The sequence below is a fragment of the Mustela nivalis genome (assembly GCF_964662115.1).
Source record: "Mustela nivalis genome assembly, chromosome: 5".
Taxonomy (NCBI): domain Eukaryota; kingdom Metazoa; phylum Chordata; class Mammalia; order Carnivora; family Mustelidae; genus Mustela; species Mustela nivalis.
The window spans coordinates 15020611-15036638 of record NC_139024.1 but is presented as its reverse complement, the minus strand read 5'-3'; the positions used below and the strand labels follow the sequence as shown (position 1 = coordinate 15036638).

General features: G+C 40.4%; 1 protein-coding gene across 1 annotated transcript in view; it reads left to right on the top strand.

The window, feature by feature from the left end:
* Positions 1-16028, top strand: part of CCDC170 (coiled-coil domain containing 170) — a 99559-nt gene that overhangs the window by 45456 nt on the left and 38075 nt on the right. Inside the window, exons 5-6 of the mRNA XM_082730076.1 lie at positions 3262-3406; positions 10095-10280. Of these exons, the coding sequence (XP_082586202.1) occupies positions 3262-3406; positions 10095-10280 (331 nt within the window). The remainder of the gene's footprint in view (positions 1-3261; positions 3407-10094; positions 10281-16028) is intronic.

Sequence of the window (16028 nt, the reverse complement as noted above, 5' to 3'; positions counted from 1 at the left end):
CCCATCTCATCTCATTGACTTGCAAAGACTGGAGTGCCCAGGCACGCAGTCCTTGCGTCTCTTCTGGTTTCTGTCTAAATTCAGTTTCTTGGTGATCTCATGACTTTAAGGATGATCTAAATGCTAGTGAGGCCCGCATTTCTGTGTCTAGCCTGGATCTTTTCTCGGTCCTCAAGAGAGACCCACATATTTTGACTACCTACTGGACATCGTCACAGGGATGTCCAATGGGTATCTCACACTTAACATGACCAGACGGAGCTCGTGCTGTTCCCACAGAATGCTCCTGCCGCTTTCCTCGTCTCCAGTGATAATTCCATTCCTCTAGTTCGTCAGGTCAACAATCTTGGTCACCATCCTTGGTCCTCTTGCTCTTTCATGCTTTGTGTGTGACCTTCAACAAGTCCTCTTATCTCTACCTGCAAAATCAGTTTACATTTTGACAGCTTCCCATTGTTGCCTTCATTGCCACTAACCTGGTTCAAGGGGCTACCATCTCTCTCTGGGACTTTTGCAATAGCCTCCGAAGTGATTTTCCTGCTGCTGCCTGTGCCCCTCGCAGCCGGAGTAATCCTGTAAAAACACAAATTAGATCTCATTGGTCTTCTGCCTAGAGGCCTGCAGTGACTTCTCTTCTCTCTCAGGGTAAAGACAAAGGATATTCTGTTACCTAGAGGGCTCATCGGACGTGGTTTTGTTTCCATTCTCCCTTATTCTTTCCATTTGGCTCCTTAGCTGTCCTTCGAACATAACAAGTGTGTTCCTACCTCAGGACTTTTGCACTTGCTAATCCCATGGCCTGGAAAGCTATTCCCCCAGATATTGCATGGCTTCCCCTCTGCTCCCTTTAGGTCTTCACTCAGAAGTCGCTTTCCCAGGTCTTCCGTGAGTGACGACATCTAAAATTTTACTCTGCTTCCCCCATATATTTCTTCCTCCCCTTCCTGCTTAATTTTTTTGTCTCCAGCTTTATCTCTATAACCGTATACATCTCACATACATTGATTGATTACTGTCCATCTTCCTGACTAGAACGTAAGCTCTGTGAGGACGAGGATGTTCATCTGTTCTGTTCACTACTGTATCTTTAGTACCTTTAACTGGGCTTGGTGCATAGTGAGTATCCAGTAAATATTTATTAAATGTTTCATAAATAATAATAATAATAATGTCATAATTATAACATGTTATAATTATACATAATTTAATTATAACAATATAGTAATATTAATAAATAACTCCAAATTTTAAATATATATTATATTTTATTATAACATATAAATAAAATAAATATTAAATATTTATTAAATAAATGAATAATACAAATGATATGTACTGATTGTAAGAAAATTTTTTTAAGATATAGAAAATTACCAAAAAATATTAAAATTACTCAAGACCTTATGATTCCTGAGAACTATACTTCAGATTCTGGTGAACAGGTTTTCGGGTAGTTGACATCATATAATGAACCACTTTTTTTTTTTTTTTTACTGAATAATGTGTTATAGACATCTATTTTTAAAGATTGACAAACCATGAGAGACTGTGGACTCTGAGAAAGAAACTGAGGGTTTTGGAGGGGAGGGGGTTGGGGGAATGGGTGAGCCTGGTGGTGGGTATTAAGGAGGGCACGGATTGCGTGGAGCACTGGGTGTGGTGCATAAACAATGAATCTTGGAACACTGAGAAAATAAAATAAAATAAAAAAAAAGAGATTTTACTGATTGATTGATGGATCTTGAGCAGGGGAAGGGTCAGAGGGAGAGAGAGGGAGAGAGAATCTCAAGTAGGCTCTGGGCTGAGCGTACAGCCCGATGTGAGGCTCAGTCCCACGACCCTGAGATCATGACCTGAGCCAAAATCAAGAGTTGGGCCCTTAACCACCTGAGCAACCCAGGTGCCCCTATGTTGTAGATATTTTAAAAACTCACTCGTCGTATCATCCTTATTAGCCCACGTTACTCATTGCCTGAAATATCATAATTTACTTACCAGTTCTTTCTGTTATTTCTTGCAGACACTCAGGTAGGTTTCATTCAAAGAATCATTATAAACCAAGTATATTCATGTGTACTCCTATTTTCACATTTATGTGATCGTGTCCTTAGGGTAGATTCTTAGAACTTTGTTGGGTCCAAGTGAAATGGACCCAACTTGGGGACGGAGAAGCAAGACTGAAGTCTTGGACCGACTGAGTGGAATCATGCACATAAATCAGTCCACCACATCATAGCATTAACTGTGCTTTTCATGAGCCAGAGAGACCGAACACATTTTACCTTTCATATGCTGAAAATAAGAACTCAGAGATATATTGATGTTGGTCTTTTATTGTGATACATTTTTCTAAACAGAAATATGATATGCTTTTGAGTGTAGCAATTACATGCTTTGTTAATCTTTGAATAGAGTGAAGGAATTTGCAGTAGACACTGAACATGGTAAAAAGGGAAAGCAATAATCATGTTTATTATCTAGAGTACTGAAAAAGTGATACCAAATTACTGAAATGATTCTAATTTGCCTTTAAAGTATGTCTATTTTTTGATGATCTCTTAGTTGGTAACATTTAAAGCATTAGAAATAGACTGTGCTATATCAGCAAACCTATCTCTGAGATTTGAAATATTCATAGCAGAGCATAATAAACTGATTTTCCTTGACTGGCCCATTTCAATACTCTTAAAACACTCTGGATGTATGAAAACTGGTGATGGTCTTTGCTGGTGATTGAACATTTCTCTCTTTGAACATCCCCTACTGCTGATATATTTTTTATTATAGTTATGGTTGGCCGTGACCCGGGGTATGCCCTAAGTAAGGATTATAGATCACTGCATAACGTCTGAAAATAAAGCAAGGGATGATACACTAGAAGAAACATAGCAGCACTGTCCTACGTCCTCGTGAGGACCTAGCAGAGACCCATGACTACATACATCCATTGTGATCTAGAGATTCCCTGCCCCTTCTGCAGATCATAAATGGTCCAGGACAAGAGGCAGAGGGTCTGTCTCCTTTGCTGTTACAAGATCTAAGATGCCATGAAGATTTTTGTACATTTCTGCCAAGTGTAGATGCCTGGCTTTGACAGGCAGCCTTTACATGGCTCCCAGGGCAATGATGTGTTCTGTGTCCGGGAAACTGTGTTGTGATGAAAGTGGTGATTGGATCAGATAGCTTAAGTTCTGAACTTTGTTTGATGAATGATCTCTTCCGTGGTGTTATAGCTTGACTTATGTGTTGTTTGCCCTGTAGAAAATGTTTAAAGGAAAATGAGGACAATAAGAATCAAGCCTTGAAGAACTGCAAGAAACATGAGGAATTTCTAGCTCAACTTGGTGACTTCTTAGATCCAGAGAAGAAGAATGAAAAGGCATCAGATGAAGATTTAATTCTAAAGGTGAGTGCACATGAAAAAGACGACAAATGTAGCAGTCGTTCTGACATGTGCCGTGAATGGAATTGCTGTGATTGAGTTCGGGGGTGGCAGGAGAAGGGGACAGTAGCCCAAATATAGTATGGCTTGGCTGTGTGATCTGGGACTAACCTTATCACCTCTCTGAGCTCAATTCCAAAGTCCTTTCTAACATTATTTGGGATTAATAACTATCCAGAAAAGATGAATTGTTTGGTCTTAAATGTATTTAGGTTGCCAAATACAATTCATCATTCATCTTAACAATGTGTTTTAGGGAGTTTTTTGTTTTAGTTACAGACAGAAGCACACACATACAAAACCCATATGCAAATCAGCTGTGTCATTTTTGGGATACTTACTGAGTCTAAGGTTAAGGTTAGTTCTAAAGTACTTTTTAATTTTCCACTGGAATCAAATAATAACAAGGTTGCCAGTAAGGTGGAAATTAGTTATAGTCAATAAATAATTCACTCAGCACATAGTGATTCATTAGGGCACCTGACGGTGTTAGAGCTCTCACCATATCTTTGCTCATTTCACACCTTTCTTATCCCTGCTTCCTGACAGATCTCCTTGAAGCCAATCTTTTTTATTAAAATTTAAATTTATTAAAAGGTGTAATTGACATGCAACATTATTTTAGTTTCAGGCGTATAGCGTAATGATTTGACCTGGTATGCACTGTGAAATGATCCCCATAGTAAGTCTGGTCACCATCTGTCACCATGAAGAGTTACAAAAAATTTATTATTTCTTTTCTTGAGAGGAACACTTTCAAGATGTACTTTCCTGGCAACTTACAAATGTGTCTGAGGATTGTAGTCACCATGCTGCACACCGCATCTCCATCACCTGTTCATTTCCCAGCTGGAAGTCTGTACCCCCCATCCTCCCCACTGGCAGCAACCACTCTGTTCTCTATATTCATATGCTTTTTCTTTGTTTTGGCTCGTCTGTTCATTCATTATTTATTTATTTATCTATTTTATAAAAAGATTTATTTATTTATTTATTTAACACAGAGAGAAAGATCACAAGTAGGCAGAGAGAGAGAGGGAGGACGAAGCAGGCTCCCTGCCGAGCAGAGAGCCCAATGCGGGACTCGATCCCAGGACCCTGAGATCATGACCTGAGCTGAAGGCAGCAGCTTAACCCACTGAGCCACCCAGGTGCCTGGCTCATCTGTTTTTTTAGATTCCACATATAAATGAAAGCATAGAGTATTTGTCTTTTTTTTTTTTTTTAAGATTTTATTTATTTATTTGACAGAGAGAAATCACAAGTAGGCAAAGAGGCAGGCAGAGAGAGAGAGAGAGGAGGAAGCAGGCTCCCTGCTGAGCAGAGAGCCCGATGCGGGACTCGATCCCAGGACCCTGAGATCATGACCTGAGCCGAAGGCAGCGGCTTAACCACTGAGCCACCCAGGCGCCCGAGTATTTGTCTTTTGACTATTTCATTTAGCATAATACTCTCAAAGTCTACCACTGTTGTCACAAATGGGAAAGATTCATTCTCTCTCTCTTTTTGTTTTTGGGGGAGGAGCAGAGGGAGAGGGAGGGAGAGAATCTTTTTTTTTTAAAGATTTTTTATTTATTTATTTGACAGAGAGAGATCACAAGTAGGCAGAGAGGCAGGCAGAGAGAGGAGAGGAGGAAGCAGGCTCCCTGCTGAGCAGAGAGCCCGATGCGGGACTCGATCCCAGGACCCTGAGATCATGACCTGAGCCGAAGGCAGTGGCTTAACCCACTGAGCCACCCAGGCACCCCGGGAGGGAGAGAATCTTAAGCAGGTTCCATGTCCAGCATGGAGGCAGATGTGGGGCTCCGTCTCATGACCCAGAGATCATGATCTGCGCCAAAATCAAGAGTCAGATGCTTAACTGACTGAGCTAACCCCCAAAGGGGGTCAGTCTTTTATATGGCTGAGTAGTATTCAAGGTTTACACACACAAACACACACGTATATAATTTTCCATATATATATGAATATATATCTGTATTTATATAATATATATCTTTTTTCATCTACTGATGGACCCTCAGGTTGTTTGCATAGCTTGGTTATTGTAAATAATGCTGTAGTGAACATATGGGTGTATACATATTTTCTTTGTCTTTTATTTATTCATTTGAGAGAGAGAGGGAGCATGAGTGGGGAGAAGCAGAGGGAGTGGGACAAGTAGACACCACACTGAGCACGGAGCCCGATGCGGACTTCATCTCATGACCCTGATCATGACCTAAGCGGCAATCAAGAGTTGGATGTTTAATGGACTGAGTCACCCAGGTGCCCCGCATATATCTTTTCTAAATAGTGTTTTTATTTTCTTGGGATAAATGCTCAGAAGTGGAATTGCTGGATCATATGGTAATTATATTTTTCATGTTTTGAGGAGCCTCTATACTGTTTTCTATGGTGGATGTACCAGGTTACATTCCCACCCACAGTGCGCAAGGATTCCTCTTTCTCCATATCCTCTCCAATAGTTACTTTGTAACTTTTTGATATTAGCCATTCTGACAGATGTAAACTGAAACCTCATGTGGTTTTGATTTGTGTTTCATGGATAATGAATGATGTTGAACATCTTTTCATGAGTTTGTTTGCCATCTGTATGTCATCTTTGGAAAGATGGCTATTCAGTCCTCTGCCCATTTTTTTAAAAAAAGGATTTCATTTATTAGAGAGAGAAGGAGAGAGCAAGTGTGTGCACACACGCGAAGCAGATGGAGAGGGAGAGGCAGACTCTCTACTGAGCAGGGAGCCTGATGCAGGCCTCGATCCCAGGACCCTGAGATCATGACCCAAGCCAAAGGCAGAAGGCAGAAGCTTAACTGACTGAGCCACCCAGGCGCTCCTGCCCACCTTTTTTAATTGAATTTTTTCCTTTTACAAGTTCTTTATTTATTTTAGGTATTAACCCCTTGTCAGGTACATGATTTGTAAATATTTTATTCCCATTCAGTGTGTTGCTTTTTCATCTTTTTGATGGTTTTCTTGGCCATGGAAAAGCTTTTCAGTTTGGTAGAATCTCACTTGTTATTTTTTTATTTTATTTTATTTTATTTTGCTTTTGTTGGCTTTGCTTTTGGAGTCAGGTCCAAAAAAAAAAAAAAAATGTTGCTGATGTCAAGGTGCTAACTGCCTATATTTTCTTACAGGAATTTTATGGTTTCTGGTCTTATAGTCAAGTCTTTAATCCACATTGTGTTCATTTTTGTGTGCACTATAAGTTATAATCTAGTTTAATTCTTTTATTTATGGCTGCCCAGTTTTCTCTGTATCGCTTATTGAAGAGATTGTCCTTTCTGTATTGTATATTGTGTCTCCTTTGTTGTAAATTAGTTGACCGTGTATATGTGTGGGTTTATTTCTGATCTCTCTGTTCCATTCTGTGGACGTATGTGTCTGTTTTTATGTTGTTACCATACTTTTTGATGACTATAGCTCTGTAATATCATTTGGAATCAAGCAACATGATCCCCCCAGATTTGTTCTTCTTTCCCAAGATTGTTTTGTTTATTGAGGCTCTTTTGTGATTCCGTCCAAACATTGTCATTGGTCTATGTCTCTGAAAAATGCCATTGGGATTTTGATAGGATTGCATCGAATCTATAGATCGCTTTGACTTATATGGACATTTTGACAATATTAACTCTCCCAATCCATGGGCACAGAATATCTTTCCATTTATTGGTGTCTTCTTCAATTTCTTTCATTAATCCATTCAGTCATTCTTAAAGCCACACCTCAGAATTTTATTAGTAATCTTCTCAGCTGTACTTCCTACAAGCTGCAAAATCATTTCAGTTAACTTCAGGAAGCATTCCACTTCACTGACAGGCTTTGATAGCTCAGGCCTGATAGTCCCAAGGGTTCTAGATGCTTCTCCTCCATCTCCCTGTTGCGCACGTGGACCAGCAGCCTGTCTGTCCAAGTCCACGGGGCAGTGTAGTTTGGGAGATTGTTTTTAAAGCCAAATGATGGAGCAAAGAAAAGAGAATGGAGAACCTTCTTTCATGACACCCTTCCCCTCATCAGAGATGAGCTCCAGGTGCTAATCTGGAAGTTGATACGATATTAATTACGCCTTATTGTCTTCTGTATTTTGAATGCTTTGACATCTGGGGTCTTTTTGACCCAGGAGAGACTGACTCAGAGGGTTCGCCAATTTCTCCCAAATGACCCTCTGGGGAGTATGGCTTTCACATGCAAACCAGTCACTCCCACACCCCAGCCATTTTTTTTTCTGTCAGGCTCTGGGCTACCGTCCACCTTCCCGGATCACCACGGGGCTAGGTACCACACAGCCCTTACACACCTCAGATTAACTAGCCAGTCCCGAGCCTGCTTACCCCGTCTTGCTCACCTCATCCTGTGGAAACCATGACAAAGAATCTTACCTGTCTTTTCCTTTGCTCTCCTCATCTCCTGACTGACCTGGTGCTTCCCTCCATGGCCTCATGCGGCACAGCGTGTCCCTTCTTCTTAACAACTGTGAGTAACAAATTGTTTTGCAGCAGCAGCTCTCTCCAGATCTGTTCAGTTCCCCATACCTGAATAACAAAAAAAACCTATATTTTAAAACAGATACTAGGATTCTAGGGCTTTAGCATTTCAGATTAAAAAAAAAATCACTGGTCCAGAGGAGAAAGGCACTCACTAGGTGGTCCTCTGGGAAGTGGAACAAAACCACTCCTTCAATTTCAAAACCACTTCCTCCCTTTCACAGCTCTCCCAACCACATGTGCACCCCCAGCTGCCCCAAGAAACCAAGGAGGTGTTCCTCAGGACTTACCGGACATTCATCCGTTTCACAGATATTTAGTGAGTGACTACTATATGCTAGACATGGTTCTGGGAGCTGGTGGTGCCGCAGTGAATGAGATAAGACTGAATCTGCTCTTCTAGAAATTTTGTTATTGTGAGATAAAGATAATGAGGAAATAAACAAATATCCAATATTATCTCACGTAGTAAAGGGGAAGAAACACCAATGAAGATGTGGAGATAGAGAGTGAGGCAGGTTAGAGGTGTGGCAAGCTAGTTTACGTGGACTGGCCAAGGAGTGCCCCTCGGAGGTAGGAACTTTTTACTTTTTTAAAGTTATTTTTCAAGATTCTAGTTCAGTTAATTAACATATAATATATTAGTTTCAGAGGTAGATTTCAGTGATTCATCAATTTTAATCTAACACCCAGGGCTTATTACATCATGTGCCCTCCTTAATGTCCATCCCCCAGTTACACCAACCCCCCCGCCCTCCCTCCAGCAACCCTGCTTGTTTCCTCTGATTAAGCGTCTCCCGTGGTTTGTCTCCCTCTCTGGTTTTGTCTTGTTTTATTTTTCCCCTCCCTCCCCTACGATCCTCTGGTTTGTTTCTTAAATTCCACATATGAGTGACATTGTATGATACTTACTTTTCTCTGATTGGCTTATTTCCCTTAGCATAATACCCTCCAGTTCCATCCTTGTTGTTGCAAATGGCGAGATTCCATTTTTGAAGGCTGCATAGTATTCCATTGTGTGTGTGTACACACACACACACCCCTTCTTCATCCATTCATCTGTTGATGGACATCTGGGCTCTTTCCATAGTTTGCCTATTGTGGACCTCGCTGCTATAAACATTGGAGTACAGGTGACCCTTCAGATCGCTACATTTATATCTTTGGGGTAGATCCCCAGTCGTGTAATGGCTGGGTCATAGGGCAGCTCTATTTTCAACTCGCTGAGGGATCTCCACATTCTTTTCCAGAGTGGCTGTGCCAGCTTACATTCTGAGGTGGGGCCTTTGAAAGATATTGGGGACTGAACATACGCATATGCAGCAAAGCATTCAGGAGGGTGAACGGCCCTGAGTTGGGATCTGGATGCCATGTTGGCCAGGTCCTGAGGCTGAAAGATATGCCCCTTCCCCAGAGCGTCGTAACGCGGATACTGACTCTGTAATACGGGGTCTCAGCTCTTCCTGTAGGCGTCCTCGTGGCCTTCCAGCCTGAGCTGTCTGCAGGGCTGGTTCCCCAGGCCAAGGAGCCTGTCTGATTTCATTTTCCCTCCTTGTAAATCTTATAAATCTTATTCATGCTTTCTGCTGACAGCCTAACTGCACAACATAGAGAGTGAAAAGCTCTGCTAATCCTAATGATAGCCACTGTTTGAGCATGTTATTCGAGATTTTTCTATACTTATATTAATTAGGAGGATTTTCTTTTTAAAAAGAAAGTCCTGTTTTCTTCTCTGTGCCCCCCTCCCCAGCACCCCACCAGGCAGCGCCTCGCATGCCACTGGCGCCAGCAGACGTGGGCAGAATAGAAGTCCCTTGCTCCCTCCCCTGCTGTAATCTCTGTGGAACATCACCTTTCCTCGATTATTTAAGCCAGGGGCTTGCTGATGCCTGCTCTGTCGGGAAGCATTTGGCAAGGCTCTCAGTAGTGCTGCCCTGAAGCTATCTTTTGATTAATTTTAATTTGATCACTGGGTCTGCGCGTACCAACAGAGTTTAGAGGCTGCTTATGAAAATGTGTTCTTTTGAGTGGATGGAGGGATAGTGCTTTCCTGGGTTTCGTGTGATCATGCAGACAGCGGGGTACGTAGATCAGAGTTGCTTACAGGAAGCCGAATGAAATTGTTAATTTTTATCAGCTAGCTGTAACTGCTTTCTCTTCAGCTTAGAGAGCTGCGCGAGGAAAACGCCTTGGTGCGAAGACAGATTGTTACTCTTGAAGAGACTGTGAATGTCCATGAGATGGAAGCAAAAGCTAGCAGAGAAACCATCATGAGGCTGGTTTCTGAAGTAAACAGAGAGCAGAAAAAAGCTGCCTCCTGCACCGAGGAAAGAGACAAGCTGAACCAGGTACAGTATGTGAAGTGTGTGTGTGCATCTGCGATCATGTTTATGAAGCGGAAATTGACAGCCAGATGTCGGTGAGCACACCGGCACGACCGGCACGACCGACCCCAGCTCCCAAGGCTGCTGTCAGCAGGAGGGCTGGGGGCAGCGTGGGACTTGGTGACCCGAACAGGCCATTGGATACATAGCTTTTTCCTAATTAGAAAACAGATACACACACACACACACACACACACACACACACACACACCCATATTTAAAGGTAGAGTCTGTAGAGAACGATGTTTTCCTTTAGTTAGCCTCTAAGGATTTTGAAAACTCAAACGTTAACCTTTTTTGAACAGATAACTAATGCATCCACCAGATACAAAATTCCAAATAGATATAAAGGTATATGGTTAAAAAAAAAAAAAAGGTATAAGGTGAACATCTTCCCCACCCCCACCCCTCCTGCCGGCCACGCAGTTGTTGTCCTCAGAGGCAACCTCTGTTAAGAGTTATTTTTTTTTATACCTTTCTAGAAATGTTCTATGATGTGTATGCTTACTCTTTTTAAAATTTAATATTAATACAAATGGCAACATGCTCTGCATTATATTTTTCCTTTCATTTAAAGACAAAATGTTAATATACCATACACTGTTATAAGCAAGGCTGCTATGAATAATCTGGTTTGTCACACTTGAGAATGTATCAGTAAGACAAATCCCTAGAATGTATATACTTGCAGGGTCAAAGGAGGTGGGTGTTACTTAGAAGAGACTGTCATGGGGCACCTGGGTGGCTCATTCGGTTAAGCATCTGCCTTTGGCTCAGGTCATGATCCCAGGGTTCTGGAATCGAGCCCCACATTGGGCTCCCTGCTCAGTGGGGAGTCTGCTTCTCCCTCTCCCACTCCCCCTCGCTTGTGCTCTCTCCCTCTGTCAAATAAGTAAATAAAATCTTAAAAAAATAAAAAAGAGACTGTCAAAGGGAAGTGCCTTAATACTGGATCTTTAATTATATAGTGAATTGCTTGATCTTTTCAAATTACCCAAAGCCATGTTTGAGCATGCCAGTTAATCCTATATGTATTTTCATGCTATATAATTTTTCAACTATATTTTTATATTCTTGTGACAAAGAAACTAATTATGGGATTAATAATAATGGTGAATTTTCAAAAGTGAAAGCAAGCCAGTGCAATCCATTAATAAAATACATAGGAGACAATTAAGTGGTAAAGGAGATGTAGTTCAAAATCAGATAATGACTGGACTGTATTCAGGTTCAATGTTTTTGGCGAGGACATTTCAGAGTTTAAGTTTGTAGATGTCATATTATAGGCACGTTATACTGGATTGTTCCTTGTTGCTGACACTAAGTTTGCCCATCTCTTTAGCATAAAGGGACTTTTTTTTTTTCCTTCTTCATTTAAGTAAGGTATCCCTGGGCAGTTTATTCCTGATAATTAGCAGGTTTATTTCTGTTCCCCATTGACTTTACTGAGTGGGATTATCATCACTGATTCTTGTCTGGATTAATTTACATCATGGGGGAGACAAAAAGTTAATATTCAAATTTTATAATTCCTTCTGCCTATTAGCTGGGATTCTTCTGTAAAGAAAATCTTTTTATTTTTTTTTTCCTTTTCAGTTCTGTGGACACATGGATTTGTATTTACTTACTGTGTTAGAATCGATTACTTTTTTTTTTTTTTTTGGTGCTCTAAATTTATTATATTGGCCCAGCAGCTGCCCCTCTGGTCTCTGTGACCTTATAACCTGCCTCTGGTCTTTAACACTTCCTGGCTTTTTCTGACAGAAGACATGGCATTGAGGATCACTTAGAATTTTCAGACACAGAACTAAAATCAACCTGTTCTGTAGGGATCATTGGTGCCCTTTCCTGGAGAATGGTGCTTGCAACTAAGGTTTAGGCTCTCGATGGGCTTATTGCTACTGGGCTGTTTATTTTGGTGGACTGAGCTAGAAATACATTTTTAGTTAAATAAACTCTTAGTGGTATGTTTAATTAAAAGTGATAGAGTTTTCTTATTATCTTTGTGTTTTATATTGGTATCTTTTGAATCTTAATCATAATATCTACTCTTGTGCTTTGTCTTACCATATACAGAAAAGTATTTCAGAATTATGCTTTTAGTGTTTTACCTACCAGTGAGCATTCTTTTTTTTTTTTTTAAAGATTTATTTATTTATTTGACAGAGAGAAATCACAAGAAGATGGAGAGGCAGGCAGAGAGAGAGAGGGAAGCAGGCTCCCTGCTGAGCAGAGAGCCGGATGCGGGACTCGATCCCAGGACCCTGAGATCATGACCTGAGCCGAAGGCAGCGGCTTAACCCACTGAGCCACCCAGGCGCCCCACCAGTGAGCATTCTGAGTGAAGTCTCAGGCTCTCAGATTTTTTACATGCATCCTATCAGTAATCATTTCTGTAATAGTCACCATTTAATCGATCACTATTAGCACAGTCATTGTGCTAAGTGTACTCTGCTCAAGTTCACATAGCTCTTAAGTGGCAAAGCTGGGATTTGAACCCTGCTCGTGATTTTGCCATCATCAGTAATCCCTTTCCGTGTGTGGTCACAGCTATATCCTATATATCTGTCAGAGGCCAAGTTATTTGTCAGTGAGACAATAGCAGTAATTAGTGATGCAAATTTCCTCAGTGAATGAATAACTTGAATGTGATTATAGATAGTAATGATTAAAATATCACGCCTTGAAAATTGGGCAGAAGTTAATACTTATCTATAAAAATGCATTTCTGGGGGTACCTGAGTGGCTCAGTCATTAGGTGTCTGCCTTCGACTCAGGTCATGATCCCAGGATCCTGGGATCGAGCCCCACGTCAGGCTCCCTGCTTGGTGGGAAGCCTGCTTCACCCTCTTCCACTCCTCCTGCTTGTGTTCCCTCTCTTGCTGTGTCTCTATCAGATTAAAAAAAAAAAAAGAAAGAATGCATTTCTGAAGATGAGCAGTAGGGAATGAAAATGTGCTATAAGAGCACATTTTAAAAAAACCAAGTTATTTGTCATATGTATTTTTACTTGTAAATGATGCAGTGTTGTTCAGGCTTGGAAACACATTCATTTTAGGATGTAGTTCCTGCCAAAATAATAAAAATTGTAAAAAAATAAGGTGCAATAAAAAACTTGAGGTCTTTAATAAAGTGCCCATTCATAAGATTATGACTCCAAAGATTTACTACTGAAAAATACTGTCAAGTGGTTTTTACTGACACATTAATGGCCTCAGGAAGTGTCTTCATAATGCTTTCTAAAGCTCTGTTTTTGAGGTAGGAAACTTACTTTATTAGTGAAGCCCAGAATGGCTGCGGAAGTAGTAATATTTGCAGGCTGGGGTGCTGTTTTTACGAAACTCAGCTTTTCTCTTTTTCTTAATTACTCTATTTACTTTATGACTTACTTTATGAAAATTTCCCCAATAAAAAACCAGGTGATTTATTATATGTAAGGAAAATATATTATTTGAAAACCTGAGTAGTTACCATTGAAGTATGTTTTAACAACTCTCAATGACTGACACTTTTTCTTTCTGTTATTTTGAAATAATTCAGGGTTCAAAAGAGTAGGCACTTAGCCTCCACAAGCCACACATGCATTTCCTATAGGCCATACAAGTTCAGATCAGATCAGAAACTAAACTTAAGGGATTTTAAACAGCTTCTTTTCTTTCATGCTGTTGACATTTCCTTTAATTCTGGTAGCTAGAGTCAAAGCTAAGAAAGAATATTGGTTTTGGAGTCAGGCAGGTCTGGTTTGGAAGGATGTCCCTTCTGCTCTTTTGGTTTGTTAGCATGAAGTAGCGAACGGAAGACAGACTAGCATGGGACAGTTCTCAGGGAGTAGAGTGGTGAAGGGGCTAGGCTCTCAGGTTTTTATCTGGACTTCAGAGTCATTTGGCAATGTGATCTGAGGTATATGGCCTTACCTCTTGCAACCTCAGTTTCTTGTCTGTAAAATAGAAAAATAATTTAAGGATCCATCTCTTAAAATTATTCTTAGGACTGGATGACATAATATACATGAAGTGCTCAGGACATGCCCACCACACTTAATGCTCTGTGTTTTTATTCCCTTTTCCTAGTTATGTATATTTACCTAGAGATCCAAAGAAACAAAATTATTTTCAGGGTATAGGCATATGGAAATATGTTCCTGGAAGGGAGGACTTACTAAGATAAATTACTAAAGAATTTGAAGATCTCTTTACGATCTTAGAATCATGATGTTGGAAGTGACCTTATGGCCTTTTAGAATCTAGATCATGTAACCCTCTATGTGGAATCAGAATCATCTTTATTTCCTTTTTTTTTTAAGATTTTATTTATTTATTTATTTGAAAGAGATCACAAGTAGGCAGAGAGGCAGGCAGGGAGAGAGGGGAAGCAGGCTCCCTGCTGAGCAGAGAGCCCAATGCGGGACTCGATCCCAGGACCCTGAGATCATGACCTGAGCCGAAGGCAGAGGCTTAACCCACTGAGCCACCCAGGCGCTCTCAGAATCATCTTTAAAATGTCACTATCTAGCTAGTTTTCCAGACTTCACTTGAACTCTTCCAGAGACAGGGAACTCAGTACCGAACAAGGAGATCCATATTCTCTGTGAAGTTCTTTAAAAAAAAAAAAAAAAAAAAAGATTTGTTAGAGAGACAGAGAGAAAGAACACAGGTGGGAGGGCAGAGGGAGAGGGAGAGAGAATCTCTCTGCACCACCCAGGCCCTCTCTGTATAGTTTTAATTTTTTTTGACAGTTCTTCATTATAGCACGTCAGGATCAGAATCCCTACAATTTACATCCTCATCCTGGTTCTATCTTCATGAATCTTCATAGAATAAACTGAAATCTCTTTCTTATGGCTAACCGTAAAGCATTTGAAGACACTTATCATGGATTTTTATGTCTTTTCTTTTGGCTAAACAGCCTGTATCTCTCAAATGTTGAGCCTTCTTTAGTGTCATCTATCAGCTAGGGGAGTCCTGGCCTCTGGGTGAAGATTTAAAATGAAAATAAGCACTAAAATAATATATGTTCATAAGACTCCGAACTAAAATTTAAAGCCTTCTCTACTTCTAGCCTCATGGGGCATTCCTGTTTTAGATTCTGGTACTTACTATTGAGACTTTAACGGAATACATTTCTATTCCTGATTCACCAACGTGAGATAATATTTTTAGACTTTTTGCCACAATGTGGAAGAATTTAGTGCTTTTTAATTTTTACTTCCCTCTCTCTACTTCCCAGTTTTATTATTGTATTTACATTGTCAATGTTTGTAGTATTTACATTCTGTTCTATAACCATAATTAAACCTTCTGTGCTTTGCTTTTAAATTCGTTCTATACATTCAAAATAAATTAAAACAACATTTTAAAGAAAACAGTTACATAAACATTTGTATTACAGGTTGAATGCTAGCCTGTGATGCTGAACCCATTCCATTTTGATGATGTCCCTCTTAGCATCTCCAGCTGGGAACTGTCCATGGTCCTCCAGGCACAATCTGACCAGCTCAGGGTGGAGTGTTAGCAGTTCTATGGTGAAGCCCAGAAACACGCTGGGCTAAATTCATTGTCACACAGACAGCTAAATTCATTGTCAACTTGTGTTTGTCAATAATGAGAATTTCAGACTTATGCTGAATTCTTATTATTTCCCAAAGCTGATGATGTCAGTGGGACAGCCTAACTGGGGTGTGTGTGTGTGTGTGTGTGTTCTTACCACTATTGA